The 16,194-nt window shown below is 37.1% G+C and overlaps 1 protein-coding gene across 1 annotated transcript; it reads right to left on the reverse strand.

Moving 5' to 3' along the window:
* Nucleotides 1–4,311: 4,311 nt before the first annotated feature.
* On the reverse strand, nucleotides 4,312–14,973 carry LOC132902227 (uncharacterized). Its single transcript, XM_060946459.1, has 2 exons — nucleotides 8,122–14,973; nucleotides 4,312–5,691 (listed from the first exon to the last, which is right to left on the reverse strand). Exon 1 carries the CDS (start codon nucleotides 14,807–14,809, stop codon nucleotides 10,508–10,510), a length of 4,302 nt encoding a protein of 1,433 aa, XP_060802442.1. The 5' UTR covers nucleotides 14,810–14,973; the 3' UTR covers nucleotides 4,312–5,691; nucleotides 8,122–10,507.
* Between the last annotated feature and the right edge of the window lie 1,221 nt (nucleotides 14,974–16,194).

A 16,194-nucleotide genomic window follows, 5' to 3' on the forward strand; every position in this document is an offset into this window, starting at 1 on the left:
TATAAGTGGAAGCTTGTAAAACGTCATATTTCTTCTTTGTTCGATGTTAAATAAACGCCAATGATTTGTTTAATAAAAATAACTTTATTTATTAATCATGTAATTAAAGAGCAGGCCTCATCAAATTTGTAATGTTACCGCTTCACAATGAAACCACTGGATTTATCTCCATCACATTATACTTACATACAGCATGAAGTATAAGAAATAACATAGGGTAATTTTCACGCGGACAGAACTGTGGTTAAAACTTAGTAATAGAAAAATGAGATGCAGTAACTATTCGTGCGTATGCGCAGTCTCCGCACCGGACGAACACCTGTGTCGGTTTTGTGTTTTTTCACGTGTTTGTGGTGAGATATTGTGTGTGATGCGCCTAGGGTTACCTTCATAACAATATTTTTATTTCACACATAAAAACATGTGTGAGAACCAGCGAGAGTGGTCTATTTCTTAATCACAATCCCAAGCCATCCAGACAAACGTAGCATATAAGACATTTGTTTTTTTTTTTTACTCAAAAAAAGATAAAAGCGTGAAACTAATTACAATCGGCTCGGCACCGATTGTGAGTGCTATTTTCTTTAGTAGGCACTGACCAACCTAGACTAAGTCAGGAAAATGTGGAAACTGGACAGTTCTTCTTCTACCCAGCCAAAAAACAAAGGCAAGTAAGTCTAAGTATCTACCTGTAATTCGTTAGGAACAGGTATGTTCAATTACCTTGACGTTTATTAGTATAATTTTAAATTGAATAAATCAATTAAGTATTTAAATATAAAAATGTCACAAAATTACTAGTCAAATATTTCTTCACTGAAAAACGTAGCCTTAGAAGGTATGTCGGTATTTACTCCTTATTAGACCGCTAACTAAAATCTCACTGTAAGACAGTGCCGTGAGATAACCGGATGCGCACCTGTGCCCGCCGTGAGAACCGGCCGCAATCATAAAAGCACAGTCCATATTGGGCGAATGATCTGATAACTCATCTCTCTCCTATTATTACTCTATAGTGCCAATGGCTTTATTCTTATATTAAGCCCAATATGACGCTGCATCCACTGCCAAGTCAGAAGCCAAAGATAGCAACAGCAGGACAATTATTGACCTCACACCCTCATACCCATTTTCCAGTTTATACTTCTCCTTTTATTACGCACGTTATTATGATAACTTATTTTTCCACAACTCTTTCTTTAATCTACAACGTCGCCATTTGGAGAATCGGTTGCTATGATTTAATTTTATAAGACATTCAGAATCGTAACACTGCAGTTTTTACAATGCGGTACCCATTACTACTAATACACAATTTAAGTGTCATTAAATTACATTTATGCATGTATGATTATTGCATGTAACGATAAAATCTAAATGCCGAAGAAATAAAGACTTGATCTCCAATCAAAAATCACTCGCTCATCAACTCGCCCAACGTGAAATATGTTTCGCCATAATCCTTGCTGCACTTAATTACAATGCATTATAGATCTAATTGCTAGCACTTAGAGTTTAAAATTTGCCCTAATTGTGCACCTGTGTCGTGGTTGGTTAGGCTCCATAGTCGTGCTCTGTTTGTTGTGTTATTTTGTACGCTTTGAACATCCGCGTAAGGCTATTATCGCAACTTTTGATGTATTGTCACCATGAAAAGCGACTGATTTTAAAATTATTTCATTCATGAACACGTGAAATTAACTTTTTTTTAAATAATGTTCATACTTTTTATTTTTCTTTCGATTGCTTCCTGTCCTTCGAATTCAAATTCAAATTATTATTTTTTCTATTTTTTTTCGGTATTTTGAGACATTTCAAACATCACTTAATAATTGTCATATTTTTTAGTTTCACAACATTGGTTAAAGTCAAACAAATAACTTAAAAATTAGTTTTCTGCCCCTTCCAAAGCGACATTGCAGAAAAGTATTCAATTGTAATTTATGAAAATGTTAAGGCGAGGGTGCCAGCAAAAGATTGCCGCTTTATTTGTATATCACCTAATTTAAGTCTTATTCTAAAACATATGTTTTAGCTCTTATCTAACTGAGGAAACTGACTGACTGATTGAAATAGGTTTAGAGATTTTAAATTTGGATCGATACCTCTAGATTTTATCTAGAGAACTTGATTTTTCTAATCCACATCCATACTATTAATATATAGAACAGATACTTATGTATCTTTGTATGTTTGTAATGAATACACTCAAAAACTTCTGGACTGATTTTCACGAAATTTGCCACAGATACAGAATAAACCTTCGGGAGTGACAAAGGCTACGTTTCTTCTAGAATTTCAGTGAAGCCCCGCGCAAAAACTAATGTACAAAGGTAATCTATTAATTATGTTTCCACAGATATCTGTTTCAGTTCGACAAACGTTCTTTGTCGTAAATCGTGGTCACCCTATATGAAACACACGTGAGTTGTTTGCAAAATTTGGATCTCAGTCGGGCGTGTGAACCTACTGCCGATCTTTTTATTATATGTTTTTCCTCGCTTACAAAAACTTTTTATCGTCCATAGAATTCGTTTTAAAGAATCCTTTATTCATGGCGTAAATTAGATTTGTCCCACGTTCAATTGATAAATTGAATGCCACGTAGTACAAATTTGGTGCCGGATTTTAAAAATTCATATCGATTTATTTTGAATATTTGTCATTCTTTAATATTTATTTATCCTAACGTTTACCCCGGTTGTGTTTTTGTTCGATAAATATGTTGCAATTTTTGTAAATAATACCTCTTCTTGACTATATACTGGTTTATTGAGTCTCAATTTCAACAAATAACTCTTAGCACTTATAATAATAATTACAACGGCTCTCGTCTCGAGCATTCGTGTTTGTTTCTTGGAGGATCAATCAAGACAAACTTCTAAAAATTTTATGCCAAAAAGAAAACTGTCATCCCCACTTGTTTCATACGAAATGTCGAAAAACGTTTAAATGTCTTCGATTGGTAAGGTCAATCTCCAATCATGTAAGGACTACCATAGACTAAAAATTCAAAATTAGCTTCCCTGATTTGTTGATTCCATTTGACAAGTGAAGCTTAATGGTTAAAATAAAAAATACAACAGGTTGGAATCTTATTGGCTGATCTAAAATGGCGCGACGCTTCATGATTGGATGATTTGGTAACAAATGTTTACATGTTCGTGTTGTGCAATTATTGGAATGTTGCCTTATATTTATTAAAATGATATGTATCGATTATCGAATAATTAACAAAACAAGTCGATTTTAAATATTATTGGTAAAAATACTGAAGCAAACAGCAAATCACGACACTCGGCCGTCCTACTCAGTGCAACCTCCTGGTGCACTATAACAATAATCAATAATTATTGATTATTGTTTCAATTAGCGGAAAACAAACATGTTTATAACAGTAATTAATAGAAATAACAGAAAATTATATAAGACAAAAGAAAAATAAAAGTAAGTTTTAGAAAAATAATCACGACACTCGTACTTGTTAGCATACCTAGAAATTATTATTTTCTTCATTTTATAAAATTAAAAACAAAAATAAAACGGTTGATTAATAATCGTTAATTATAGTTTGATGCGTTGCTGCAGTTCTGATAATGGAACATTATCATCGCTTTCATCTGTGGATTCGATGGTACTACTTGTGTCACTGTCCATAGATTCCGATTGAACCCATGGCCTTATGCGGTCAGCTGCTACAACACTCAAACTTCCTGTTATTTTTGCTAAAACCGGGTATATTTGAAACTCTATATCTATCGTTACCTAATGTTTTCATAATTTTATAAGGGCCAATGAATTTTGACATAAGTTTTGTACTGTTACCTTGATTATAAAAATTTGTTCTCGTAATTTTTACAATATCTCCTGTCTTAAAAACTGCCGCAGGAACTCTATTTTTATCATATCGTATCTTTTGCTTTTCTTGGTCCTGTCTTATGTTTGAGTTTTTTTTGTTAAGTTATCTCGAAACTGTGTGCCAAATAGAGCTTCTGCTGCAGAGGTACGTGTTGCAGCGTGTACAATGTTGTTGATGCCCCTCTGAATCTTACCCAGACACGTGTCCCAGTCGCGTTCGTTCTTGTTTGTATTATGTTTAGCCATTGCACACAAGATAGTTTGATTAAAACGTTCTACTTGACCGTTTGCTCTGGGACTCGCGACTGTGTTAAGTACATGTTTGATTCAGTGTGCTTTACAAAAATTTTCAAAGGCAGTCGATGTATAATGCGACATGGTAATCCAAAATCATTAAACAGATTTTCTAGCACGTTTATTGTGCTTTGAGTTTTTTACCGGTTTTACAAACAAGTATTTTGTAAATCTGTCTACAATCGTGAGCACATAAGTAGAACCTTTTTTTTTTTTTTTTGGTGAATGGGCCAAGATGGTCTATATGTATTGTATGAAATGGTTTGCTGACCTTTTCAATTGGAAATAAGTGGTCAGTTTTCTTATGACACGCCTCGTCTTTATCGTATGCACATTCAATACATGATTTCACATACTTTTGTACTAAATGGCGTAGTTTAGGAAACCAGAATTGACTTTGGACTTTCTCAACTGTTTTTGTTATTCCCGGGTGACCTATGTCGTCCAGCTTTAACTATGTATATAAACTTTTGTATTTGGGAACTACCGTCAAGTTGCCAAATCCTTTTATAAGGGGAAGTTCAGTGTTTATTCAAGCTAAAGATAACTTATTTGCATCAGAGTCTCGCATCAGACTACATTCATGGATTTATTCGGCAAGTCGAATCGTTATGGCCGACTCTGTTACATTTTTGACATTTAATTAAGGGTTTTGTACATTTTTGAAATGTATGACCTTCTGTACGGCAATTAAAACAAATAATTTTTTTTTTCTTATCTAAAGTAGACTGATTGTTGTTGTCTCGGTCACCTAAATCAAGTATTTCGCGCCTTTTAATGTAGGGTATCTCGGATGTTTGTTTGGGAGTTGAGAAAACCCAGTAAGTCTTCTGGTTCCTTACAATTCAAAGCTTGTGCACTATTTCTAATAGACTTGTCTGTAATTCCGTGTATAACGCAATCTACTGCATTCTTTCCTACGATATTACATCGATTTATAAGACTAAGCTTGTCATAAAAATAATCGCAAAAAACTCTCGCTTATCCTAGTAGTACGTGCTAACATTTCTTCGAGTAGCCGACCATAATTTTGCTCATTGAGAAAAGCCTTTTTAATTTTGAACTGCCATTCCTATACAACTGTCTGAAGTGATTCGTACCATTTTTTTTTTTTGCCTGGCCAGCAAGTTTTTGTAAAACAAAATGTATGGTTTGCTTCTCGTTCCATTCATATATGACGGTACATTCATTAACTTTATTTAACCAACTATTCACAGACTGCATTTTATTTTATGGATCAAACTCCGGTATAACGTTATTTAGCTGATTGTTATGAAGATTACTAGAATGTGCCTTTTTCTTCTGGAAGTTAATAAGCAACTTCATAACATCTTCGGGGAAGAATGCACTGTCAGATTCCTCCATCGTCGACTGGTTATTAAGGGTAATTGGTGGCGAATTTTGACTCACATCTTCAATCTCCCACCTATCCATTGAGGTTATAGATTTCATACTAGTATTTGCTCGCTTATTGTGTTGCAAAAGTGAACATGCAGGACCTTTCCTTTTTTTTTTCTGATGTTTCCTCCGCTCCATTACCTCAAAATAAAAAGATAAAGGCTGTAATATTCCATAATTATTAACAGCTAAGGAGGAACCCTTCATTATATTATGAGAACCTTTACTACTTTTGTGGAACGAATTATCTATTACATACATAAAACATATAGGTTTTTTTGTTATTTTTGAAGAAACATTCATATAACTCTTATATTCAAAACAGTCTTTTCCTGCCATTAATTCTACCATAAGATAATATGTCCATTCCGAGGCACACGTGGCCGATGATCATACCTTATACCTTAACGTGAAAAGCAAACGGCCCATGTTCAGCTCACATGGCTGAATAGCTACTCTATCGCAAGGCACACATGGCATGAAGTCAGCTCGCATGATTGATTAACTCCTATAACGCAAGGCACACATGGCCTGAGTCAGCTCACATGGCTGATTAGCTAATCTATCGCAAGGCGCACATGGCCCGAGTCAGCTCACATGGCTGAATAACTACTCTATCGCAAGGCACACTTGGCCTGAGTCAGCTCACATGGCTGAATAACTACTCTATCGCAAGGCACACATGGCCTGAGTCAGCTCACATGGCTGATTAGCTACTCTATCGCAAGGCACACATGGCCTGAGTCAGCTCACATGGCTGATTAGCTACGCTATCGCAAGGCACACATGGCCTGAGTCAGCTCACATGGCTGATTAGCTACTGTATCGCAAGGCACACATGGCCTGAGTCAGCTCACATGGCTGATTAGCTACGCTATCGCAAGGCACACATGGCCTGAGTCAGCTCACATGGCTGATTAGCTACGCTATCGCAAGGCACACATGGCCTGAGTCAGCTCACATGGCTGATTAGCTACGCTATCGCAAGGCACACATGGCCTGAGTCAGCTCACATGGCTGATTAGCTACTCTATCGCAAGGCACACATGGCCTGAGTCAGCTCACATGGGTGATTAGCTACGCTATCGCAAGGCACACATGGCCTGAGTCAGCTCACATGGCTGATTAGCTACTCTATCGCAAGGCACACATGGCCTGAGTCAGCTCACATGGCTGATTAGCTACGCTATCGCAAGGCACACATGGCCTGAGTCAGCTCACATGGCTGATTAGCTACTCTATCACAAGGCACACATGGCCTGAGTCAGCTCACATGGCTGATTAGCTACGCTATCGCAAGGCACACATGGCCTGAGTCAGCTCACATGGCTGATTAGCTACTCTATCGCAAGGCACACATGGCCTGAGTCAGCTCACATGGCTGATTGACTACAGTATCTAGAGGCACACATGGCCTATGGTCAGCTCACATGGCTGATTGACTACAGTATCTAGAGGCACACATGGCCTATGGTCAACTCACATGGCTGATTGACTACAGTATCTAGAGGCACACATGGCCTATGGTCAGCTCACATGGCTGATTAACTACAATTGATACTATCTACCTCATGTATGAAGTAAGAACTTAGGTACACTTCTATATTTATAAATTAAAATCTGTGTAGACATCTTGGGTACCTATGAGCACAAATTAAATGAATCAAAAATACCAAATTCTCGAAAATAGTTTCGTTATTACCTATAGTGCCTACATAGCAATATCATTATATTTTTTTTTATTTCACTTTTTATTTGTGTATAACTGCGTGCATTATGAAAGTTTGATACGGAATTAAAACACAATAAATTATCTAAAAAGTCCTATGGTAGACGTAGATATGTACCTAGCTGTATGCGCAACAAACGCAAATTCGAAGTTTATTCATCGCGCGAGTCGCGGAGCGCTGCGGAGCGGCGCGCGGGAGTCGAGGTACGGCTCAGCCGCGTATCATAGCAACGCGGCCGGGGTAATTTGCCTATTTACCTACGCGTTCGCTACATTTTCGATTCAATAAATAAATAATTTGAAACTTAATTATCTTCATACATTCGTAACTGGGTATTAACAAGAGAATAAAAAAAACATTTAGCATGACGCTGAAATCTCAGATATTCTAATCAAAATTATTCAATTAATTATAATTATTTTGAAACTAGCTAGGTAGGTAGTCTTTTACACTAATAACAGGACATCTTTATCCTTTATAATTTCGTTTTACTTTAATCACGTTAACAGAATGAACACACTATGAAATTAAACGTAGGTAAGTAGTAGGTATTCAAAATGCTGAATTACGCAGTGTCGTGTGTGGTTTGTTCATGTCCTATGCCTTAAATACCCTACCCTGCGTAAGTATAGGTGTATTTAATAATAAATGAGCAAGGAAAGTCTGACGCCATGAGACCTAAGACCCCAGACTGGAGGTTGGGAAGGAAAAGGGTGCGTGTACCTCGTGCAATGTACACAGGATGGATTTTCATACCGCTGATTTAACAGACTCATTAAATCAGTCACCAAGGTGACGGCTAAAGGTGTCTTGGCCACGGTAAGAGGATTTATTAACGTACCTTATAATTTCCTGTGGGCTGTCTGGACTCGCTTCCGTACTTCTGAAGTTTTGTAAATAATACCTCTTCTTGACTATATACTGGTTTATTGAGTCTCAATTTCAACAAATAACTCTTAGCACTTATAATAATAATTACAACGGCTCTCGTCTCGAGCATTCGTGTTTGTTTCTTGGAGGATCAATCAAGACAAACTTCTAAAAATTTTATGCCAAAAAGAAAACTGTCATCCCCACTTGTTTCATACGAAATGTCGAAAAACGTTTAAATGTCTTCGATTGGTAAGGTCAATCTCCAATCATGTAAGGACTACCATAGACTAAAAATTCAAAATTAGCTTCCCTGATTTGTTGATTCCATTTGACAAGTGAAGCTTAATGGTTAAAATAAAAAATACAACAGGTTGGAATCTTATTGGCTGATCTAAAATGGCGCGACGCTTCATGATTGGATGATTTGGTAACAAATGTTTACATGTTCGTGTTGTGCAATTATTGGAATGTTGCCTTATATTTATTAAAATGATATGTATCGATTATCGAATAATTAACAAAACAAGTCGATTTTAAATATTATTGGTAAAAATACTGAAGCAAACAGCAAATCACGACACAATTTAGACTAACATTTTATTGTCTTCTTCACCCTTGACAGTTTGCGACATAACCAGTTCGATTAGTAACATAAGGGCCATTAAATCTTCTTGTATCATATTCTGATATCTTAATTAATCCAGGTCTCAACTTTCTCATAGTCATATGAACTTTAATATAAATAAATATATACGGGACAAATTACACAGATTGAGTTAGCCTCCTCCTCGATGTAAGTTCGAGACTTGTCCTACGAGATACTAACTCAACGATACTTAAGTATTTTATAATGAATACTTATGTATATAGATAAACATCAAAGACCCAGGCCAATCAGAAAAAAGTTCTTTTCTCATCATGTCCTGGCCGGGATTCGAACCCAGGACCTCCGGTGTCACAGATAAGCGTACTACCGCTGCGCCACAGAGGCCGTCAATCAATAATATTATATAATCTTATCGGTACAACTATTATTATAAGGGTATCTCTTAACTACATAATTTATTTTATTTTGTAAGTTTCAAAGCATAGAACTCTCAATATTATTTGTCTCTAAAGTCTTCCGCCTTTGCGTGTCCAGTCATCAAGTACGCGGCGCCGTGACCAGCGCAGGAATGTGCGCCGGCGCCGTCCAGTCTCAGGCACACCTGCGCGCGCGCACAGAAATCATTGTCCCTACACTACACCCACACGCGGCGTGCAATCACTTCGGAATTAAAAGCCTTAGATTTATGAGGACTTTAGAGGGCAAATGCTTATAAAAACGACTCTGGACTGCCTGCCTCTAACTTGAACAAGACTTTACAATTTTTATCTTCTTCAGCTACTTTGTATAAATCGCTGGGTTTACTCCTCTGCAATAAATCCTAGTCTATGCAGTTAGCATCCAGATCTTCAAAAAACTTAAATTTACCTACCAATTTAAATATTCAGTCATTTTTGGAGTGCTGGAGTGTAAATAAATAAAGTAAATGTAAATAAATAAGTACTGTTAGTGTAAAAAAATAAGTAAAGTAAATAAAGTATGTTGTCATTGTATTCTGATACATAATGCATGAGTATGTATTAGGCTTATATTCATTATTTCGTGGAGTGTTTCAACTTTTATTTACATCTTTTTTTAAATTTCTGTCCCCTTCATAAAATACGAGTATGGTTAGTAACAAACGAAGCGTATTATAAAAATATATTGCTCACATTCATATTAGATTTCCAGCTAGACATCAATAATTACAAACTGTATACTAACATACAGTAGATGGAATAGCGGAAAACAATTATGTAGGTCGCTGGATTTTTGGTAAAGAGAATATTGTGAAAGGAAGAAGCGGGAAGCGGGAGTGCACAACACGTACCTTAATTTCTCGTATATTGGCTTCTTGGGCCCTGGCCAGGGTTCTTCTTGTTTCAAAGATGCGCACTTTTTCTATTTTTATTATATGAGCGGAGCGGTCAATTTGCGGCCATATTTTTTCTTCAATCACTAATTTTCAAATTTGAATTGAAATGTTCTATGGCTCCATTCGTAAGCCGTCGAGTGTTGTCGAGCTCCGAAGAAACCACATATGCTGTCACTATCGTATTGTGCGGAATGAAAAGGGATAGGAACAGTAAAATAAAGCGGCGCGTTCATCCTCCGGCGCCTTGAGAAACATCGCTTTCTCAAAAGAAAAATAAAAGGAAATCACTCATAGAGTAGCGTAAATAGTAGTGGATTTTAATATTAACTAAAGCGGAAAAAATAATATAATAACATTCATAAAATAAGAAATTATTAAGAAAATGCGGTATTGTTATTGCGACGGCAATGGACTTAATTTAACGATTGGTCTTTTAAGAAAACCATTTTGAGTTTTAACTAACGCTACTCTCACAGTACCGTCTGCACCTGGATAAGTCTTTTCAATGATTCCCAATGGCCATCGTAATGGGGGAACATTATCTTCATGTATCAACACTACAGTACCAATTTTGACGTTCGTTACATCTTTCAACCATTTCTGACGAACCTGTAAATTATTCAAGTACTCTAAATGCCATCTTTTCCAATATGAGCGAATCATTTGATCGAGAAGCGATTTACGTGTAACTAGCGGCGTAGAAGAAACAGGTGTAAGTGGCAAGTACTGTAGTGGAGAAGCCATAATAAAGTGCGCGGGAGTTAAAGACTCAAGATGCGGTTCTTCCTGTAATACGCAGAGTGGTCGTGAATTCATTATTGTTTCAATCTGTGTTAATACTGTTAAAAGCTCTTCATATGTAAGTAGTTGATTGCCAATAATGCGGTACAAATGAGTCTTCAGACTTTTTATATTTGACTCCCAAATTCCTCCAAAATGCGGAGCGCGGGGAGGAGACATATGCCATTCTATGCGGCGATTTACAAGCTCGCTTGAGAGTAAATCATTATAATCTGAAGAAAGTAAAAAATTATAAAGCTCATTCAAATGAGACTTAGCGCCAACGAAATTAGTTCCATTATCGGAATATAAATGAGAAACTGGACCCCTACGGGATATAAATCTCTTAAACGCAGAAAGAAATGTAATAGAAGATAAATCTGAGGCAAGTTCAATATGAACTGCTTTCGTCACTAAACAAATAAATAGGCAAATATATGCCTTTTGACTTCGCTGACCACGACGTCTACAAATAGTGATGTTAATAGGCCCAGCGTAATCCACGCCAGTATGAACGAAAGCCTCTGTCTCTTGAACACGAAATGCGGGTAAATTCGCCATCTTAGGAGTTGGATGCGAAGGAGAATTTTTAAAACAAAAATTACAATTATGTACTCGTTGCCGTATAACAGATCGAGATGATATTATCCAATATTTTTGGCGAATCAAAGAGCTAAGAAGAGCGGCACCAGTATGACAATGTACGCGGTGAAAATAGTCTATAATCAAGTAAGTAACATTATCATGTTTAGGAAGTAAAATAGGATGTTTCGCTTCGAATGGTAAGTTTGAATTAGCTAATCGACCTCCTATTCTGATTAATTTATCTTCCGATATAAATAAGTCTAATTTATTAAGCGGGGCAGAAGGAATATTACCCTTTTTCAAATCTTTTATGACATGTGTAAAATGAGCGATTTGAACTGATCGAAGCAAATAGTTTTCAGCGGTAATTATATGAGAGGTCTCTAACCTTTTAGAGCGGGGCAATAATCTTACAAAGCGTAAAATATATACAATTATTCTTAACAGTTTATTCCATGAAGAAACTTTGCACGATAAAGAACAAAGAGGAGACAATTCTATACCACGAGAAGCGGTTGCGACAAGCGTTTTACTGTTAAATTCTGGCAAGTCTTCACATTTTTCAGGCTGAAAAGATTCTATCGGCCACTGAAGTACAGGCGTAATTAACCATTCAGGACCGTTCCACCATAATTTGTGCGTAAGTAATTGTTCAGGTAATAAACCTCTCGACAGACAGTCTGCGGGATTCTGAACTCCGGCGACGTGGAAGAAGTTTTTAGGCTCTAGATTCTCGTGACATTTGGCAACACGATTGCTGACAAAAATATTCCACCGATGTGGAGATGAATGAATCCACGAAAGAGCTATTTTTGAGTCTGAAAAAGCATAAACATTATCTATAGGCGTGCGCGCTGAATAAGTATCGTAGACCAATTTGGTTAGTTTAGACATTATGACGGCAGCACAGAGCTCCAAGCGGGCAAGTGAAACTACTTTGACTGGCGCAACCTTTGACTTTGCACAAACCAAGCGGACACATATGTTACCAGTAGGATCGGTAACATGTAAGAAAACAACACAGCCATACGCTTTCATACTAGCGTCAGCGAAAGCAACTATATTAACCCTAGAACCCTGAGCTACAGCCAGATGGCGGGGAATTTTTAAATTAGCAAGAAGTGGCAATTGTTCTCTAAATTTAATAAACATAGCGGATATATTTGTCGGAGGTGCTTCATCCCATCCAACCTTCTGAAGCCAAAGTTCTTTAATTAGAAGTTTAGCATAAACAATTACAGGCGCGGCAAAACCTAACACGTCCCATAAGCGGGCGATTGAAGAAAGTATAGAACGTTTGGTACAAGAGCGATCATCGTTATTTATTTTAAAAACAAATGTGTCACTCTCCGGCTGCCATTCCAGCCCTAATATTTTAAGAGAAGCGGATTTATCAAATTCTACTTGTTGTGAAAGTCTTAGCGGTAGCGGAATATTATCAAGTACCATTTTAGAGTTACTCGACCATTTAACTAAATCAAAACCACCTGATTTAAACATTTTAATCAACTGCGTGGAAGCTTCGACAGCATCTGATTCATTTAAAATTGAACTAGCTAAATCATCCATGTAGAGCTCCTTTTCAGCTATAGCTGCTGCTACAGGAAAATTAGAACGTTCATCATTACAAAGTTGACGTACTGTGCGCATTGCAACAAATGGGCTCGACCTAAGTCCAAACGTCACTCTGTTGAACTTGAACATACGAATCGGTTCAGAAGGGTCAAATCGAAAGAGTATTTTTTGATATTTTTGATGTTCCTCAGTTACAAGTATCTGAAGATACATCTGCCTTATATCTGCAGTTAAAGCTACTGGAAATAAACGAAAATTAAGTAATAATAAAAATAAATCAGCTTGAAGATTGGGTCCAGTGTGTAAAATATCATTGAGAGATACACCATTATGACATTGAGCACTTGCGTCCAAAACAACCCTGACTTTAGTAGTCTGTTTGTCCAATCTGACAACTGGGTGGTGAGGAATTATATAACCTCCATCAGACTCGTCCGATGGTAACACTGGATCTAAGTATTTGTTATTTATGTAATCCATGATAGCGGCGTTATAGCTCACACGTAAATCTGTGTCGCTAAGTCTGCGTTCCAGTGCCAATAAACGGCGATGAGCAACAGTGTACGAGTTCCCTAAGCTACTGGGATCCTTAGCAAATGGTAACACGGTGCAATAGCGACCAGATGAGTTGCGAGAGACTGTAGAAGAGTATATTTGTTCACATTCTTCATCAGTACGACTAAGAAATTTATTCACAGGAACTTCCTCTAATTCCCAGAATTTAGAAAGAGAGGCTTCTATACCTTTTTCAAAACAAGTAAGAAATGAAGCGGTAGATGAAGACGGAATTGCGGTTATATCGCCAATGACTGACGAAGCGGTATTAGCAGCGGCGTCACCCATGAAAACAAATCCGAAAACAGTTTCAATAGCGGGCGGAGCTGGCGGTGCAATGACTTTTCCACTAAGAAGTAAGAATGGGAATAACTTTGCTCCTAGGACAATTTCGATTTCACCAGGAATATGCCAGAATGGATCTGCAAGCGGTATGTTTACCAGATGCCTAACAATAGATGTGTCAATATAATCTATAGGAAGACGATCGGTAATACAATCTATGACTAATGCGGTTAAGTTAAAAGTATGTTTATTATTTTTTGCAGAAATAGTAAAATGAGCGTACCCTATAACCGGCCGGGAAGTCAAACCAACACCCTTTAAAGTCGAATTTGACAGCGGAATAATTTTCAAATTAAGTTTTTTGCAACAGTTTAGAGTAATCAAATTGTTCTGTGAAGCATTATCAATAAGACATCGAACAGTTTCTTTTATATTCTTTTCATTATTATACGCGTAAATACTGGCGGTAGAAAGAACCACTTCAGTACGGTTATGACAAGTTAACGTGGTACAGGGAAGAACATTCGTTAGGTCAGGTGAGCGAGCGCAGAGCGATACGTGCTCGCGATCTTTGCTAATAACGGGCATTGATGCCGCGGAGGTGGAGGCGCAATTCTCTGTACCAGTTTCAGCCGAAACAGCGCTGTCTTGTATGATTGCCTTGGTGAACGAATCTCGAAATGACGCAGAAGGTGAGTTTTTATTTGAGGATGAATCTAAATGCAACAAAGAATGATGACTTTTACCACATTGTCTACATTTATACTTCGAATTACATTTTGACACGGAATGTGTCAAGCTAAGGCAGTTTACACACCCTACTTTCGATTTAATAAATTCAAGGCGATTTTTCGGTGACAAAGATTTGAATGCGGGGCAAGTATAAAGCTGAAAGTGTTCAGACGTATTACACATCGAACATACAGAGCGGTTGTCGATATTATTATTATTGCGAGTTACGAACGAATGGACTGTATGGCGGGAGCGGTTTGAATTATTAATAGTAGTATTGTTATTTTGAGTAGTGCGGTTAAATGAATTATTATTATTAGCAGTGCGATCTAATATTTTTACTTGACTTTTAATGAATTCAACTAAATCTGAATAACTCGGAATCATTTTATCTCTAGCAGTCATTTCAAACGCCTGAGCGGTACTTGAATCTAATTTGCGGAATGCTAAATTAAATAAAATGAAATCAAAAGTATCTTCTATTTTTAATTGATTTAGTGCAGCGGCGGCAGCGTCAAATGTATCTATGAAATTATTCAACGCGACAGAGTTATTTGAAGCGGCTTTAATATTAAGTAACGTGGAAACATAATACGAACCTAGGGCTCTCTTATCCTGATATTTCTTTGTCAAACTGTCCCAAATGGACTTATAGTTTTCGCCAGAAGGAATCACGCCTGCTATAATTTTTAATGCATTTCCGGTGAGCCTTCCAACTAAATATTGAATTCTATGAGAATCTGTTAAATCTGGATTACAATGTATATTAGCTTTAAAAGATTCATAGAAAACGGGCCAATTTTCAATTTTTCCGTCAAAGCTAGGAATATTAAGCGGAGCTAGTTTGAAGGGAGCCTTATTCGTTGTTTGCGGAACTGCACTCGAAGAAACGGATTTACCTTTTAGATTTACACGGAACCTTACAACACGAGCATAAATATCTTCAAATGATGAAAGTGACTTATAACTTGGTTGGAATTTGGGATCTAATTCCATGTGTAATAGGTTAATTTCATCCAAAGTTTGCATGAAATCATTACGCAATATGTCTACAGTTTGACTATCGGACATAAAAGTCTCAATCGAGCGCAATTCGGTAGTAGATGGAGACAAATGTTTGCCTACCTCGTATAATTTAGTAAGACGTTCAAAGCGAACCTTATTTTTCTCTTGTAACAACTTGAGTTTAGATTCCATGGTAAAAGATGGCGGATAGAGGTATTTTACGAAATAAAACACTTAATACCAAAATCTTATTCAAAATAAGCGGTGAGCGGTGTAAGAGTACTGTGAGCGGACGTTTTTATTTAATTGTGTAGGTAGATTCTACACAGAAGCCGGCCGAATGTCGGCGCAATGCGGTTATGATTTTCTACAGAAAATCGCGGTTTTAAACAAATCTCGTCAATAACAATACGCATGAAGCGGGTTTGAAGCGGGTTTTAAGTATGCGGCTCGTAATGGACCACAAAATGGAATAGCGGAAAACAATTATGTAGGTCGCTGGATTTTTGGTAAAGAGAATATTGTGAAAGGAAGAAGCGGGAAGCGGGAGTGCACAACACGTA

Source organism: Amyelois transitella, chromosome 11 (genome assembly GCF_032362555.1).
Source record: "Amyelois transitella isolate CPQ chromosome 11, ilAmyTran1.1, whole genome shotgun sequence".
Taxonomy (NCBI): domain Eukaryota; kingdom Metazoa; phylum Arthropoda; class Insecta; order Lepidoptera; family Pyralidae; genus Amyelois; species Amyelois transitella.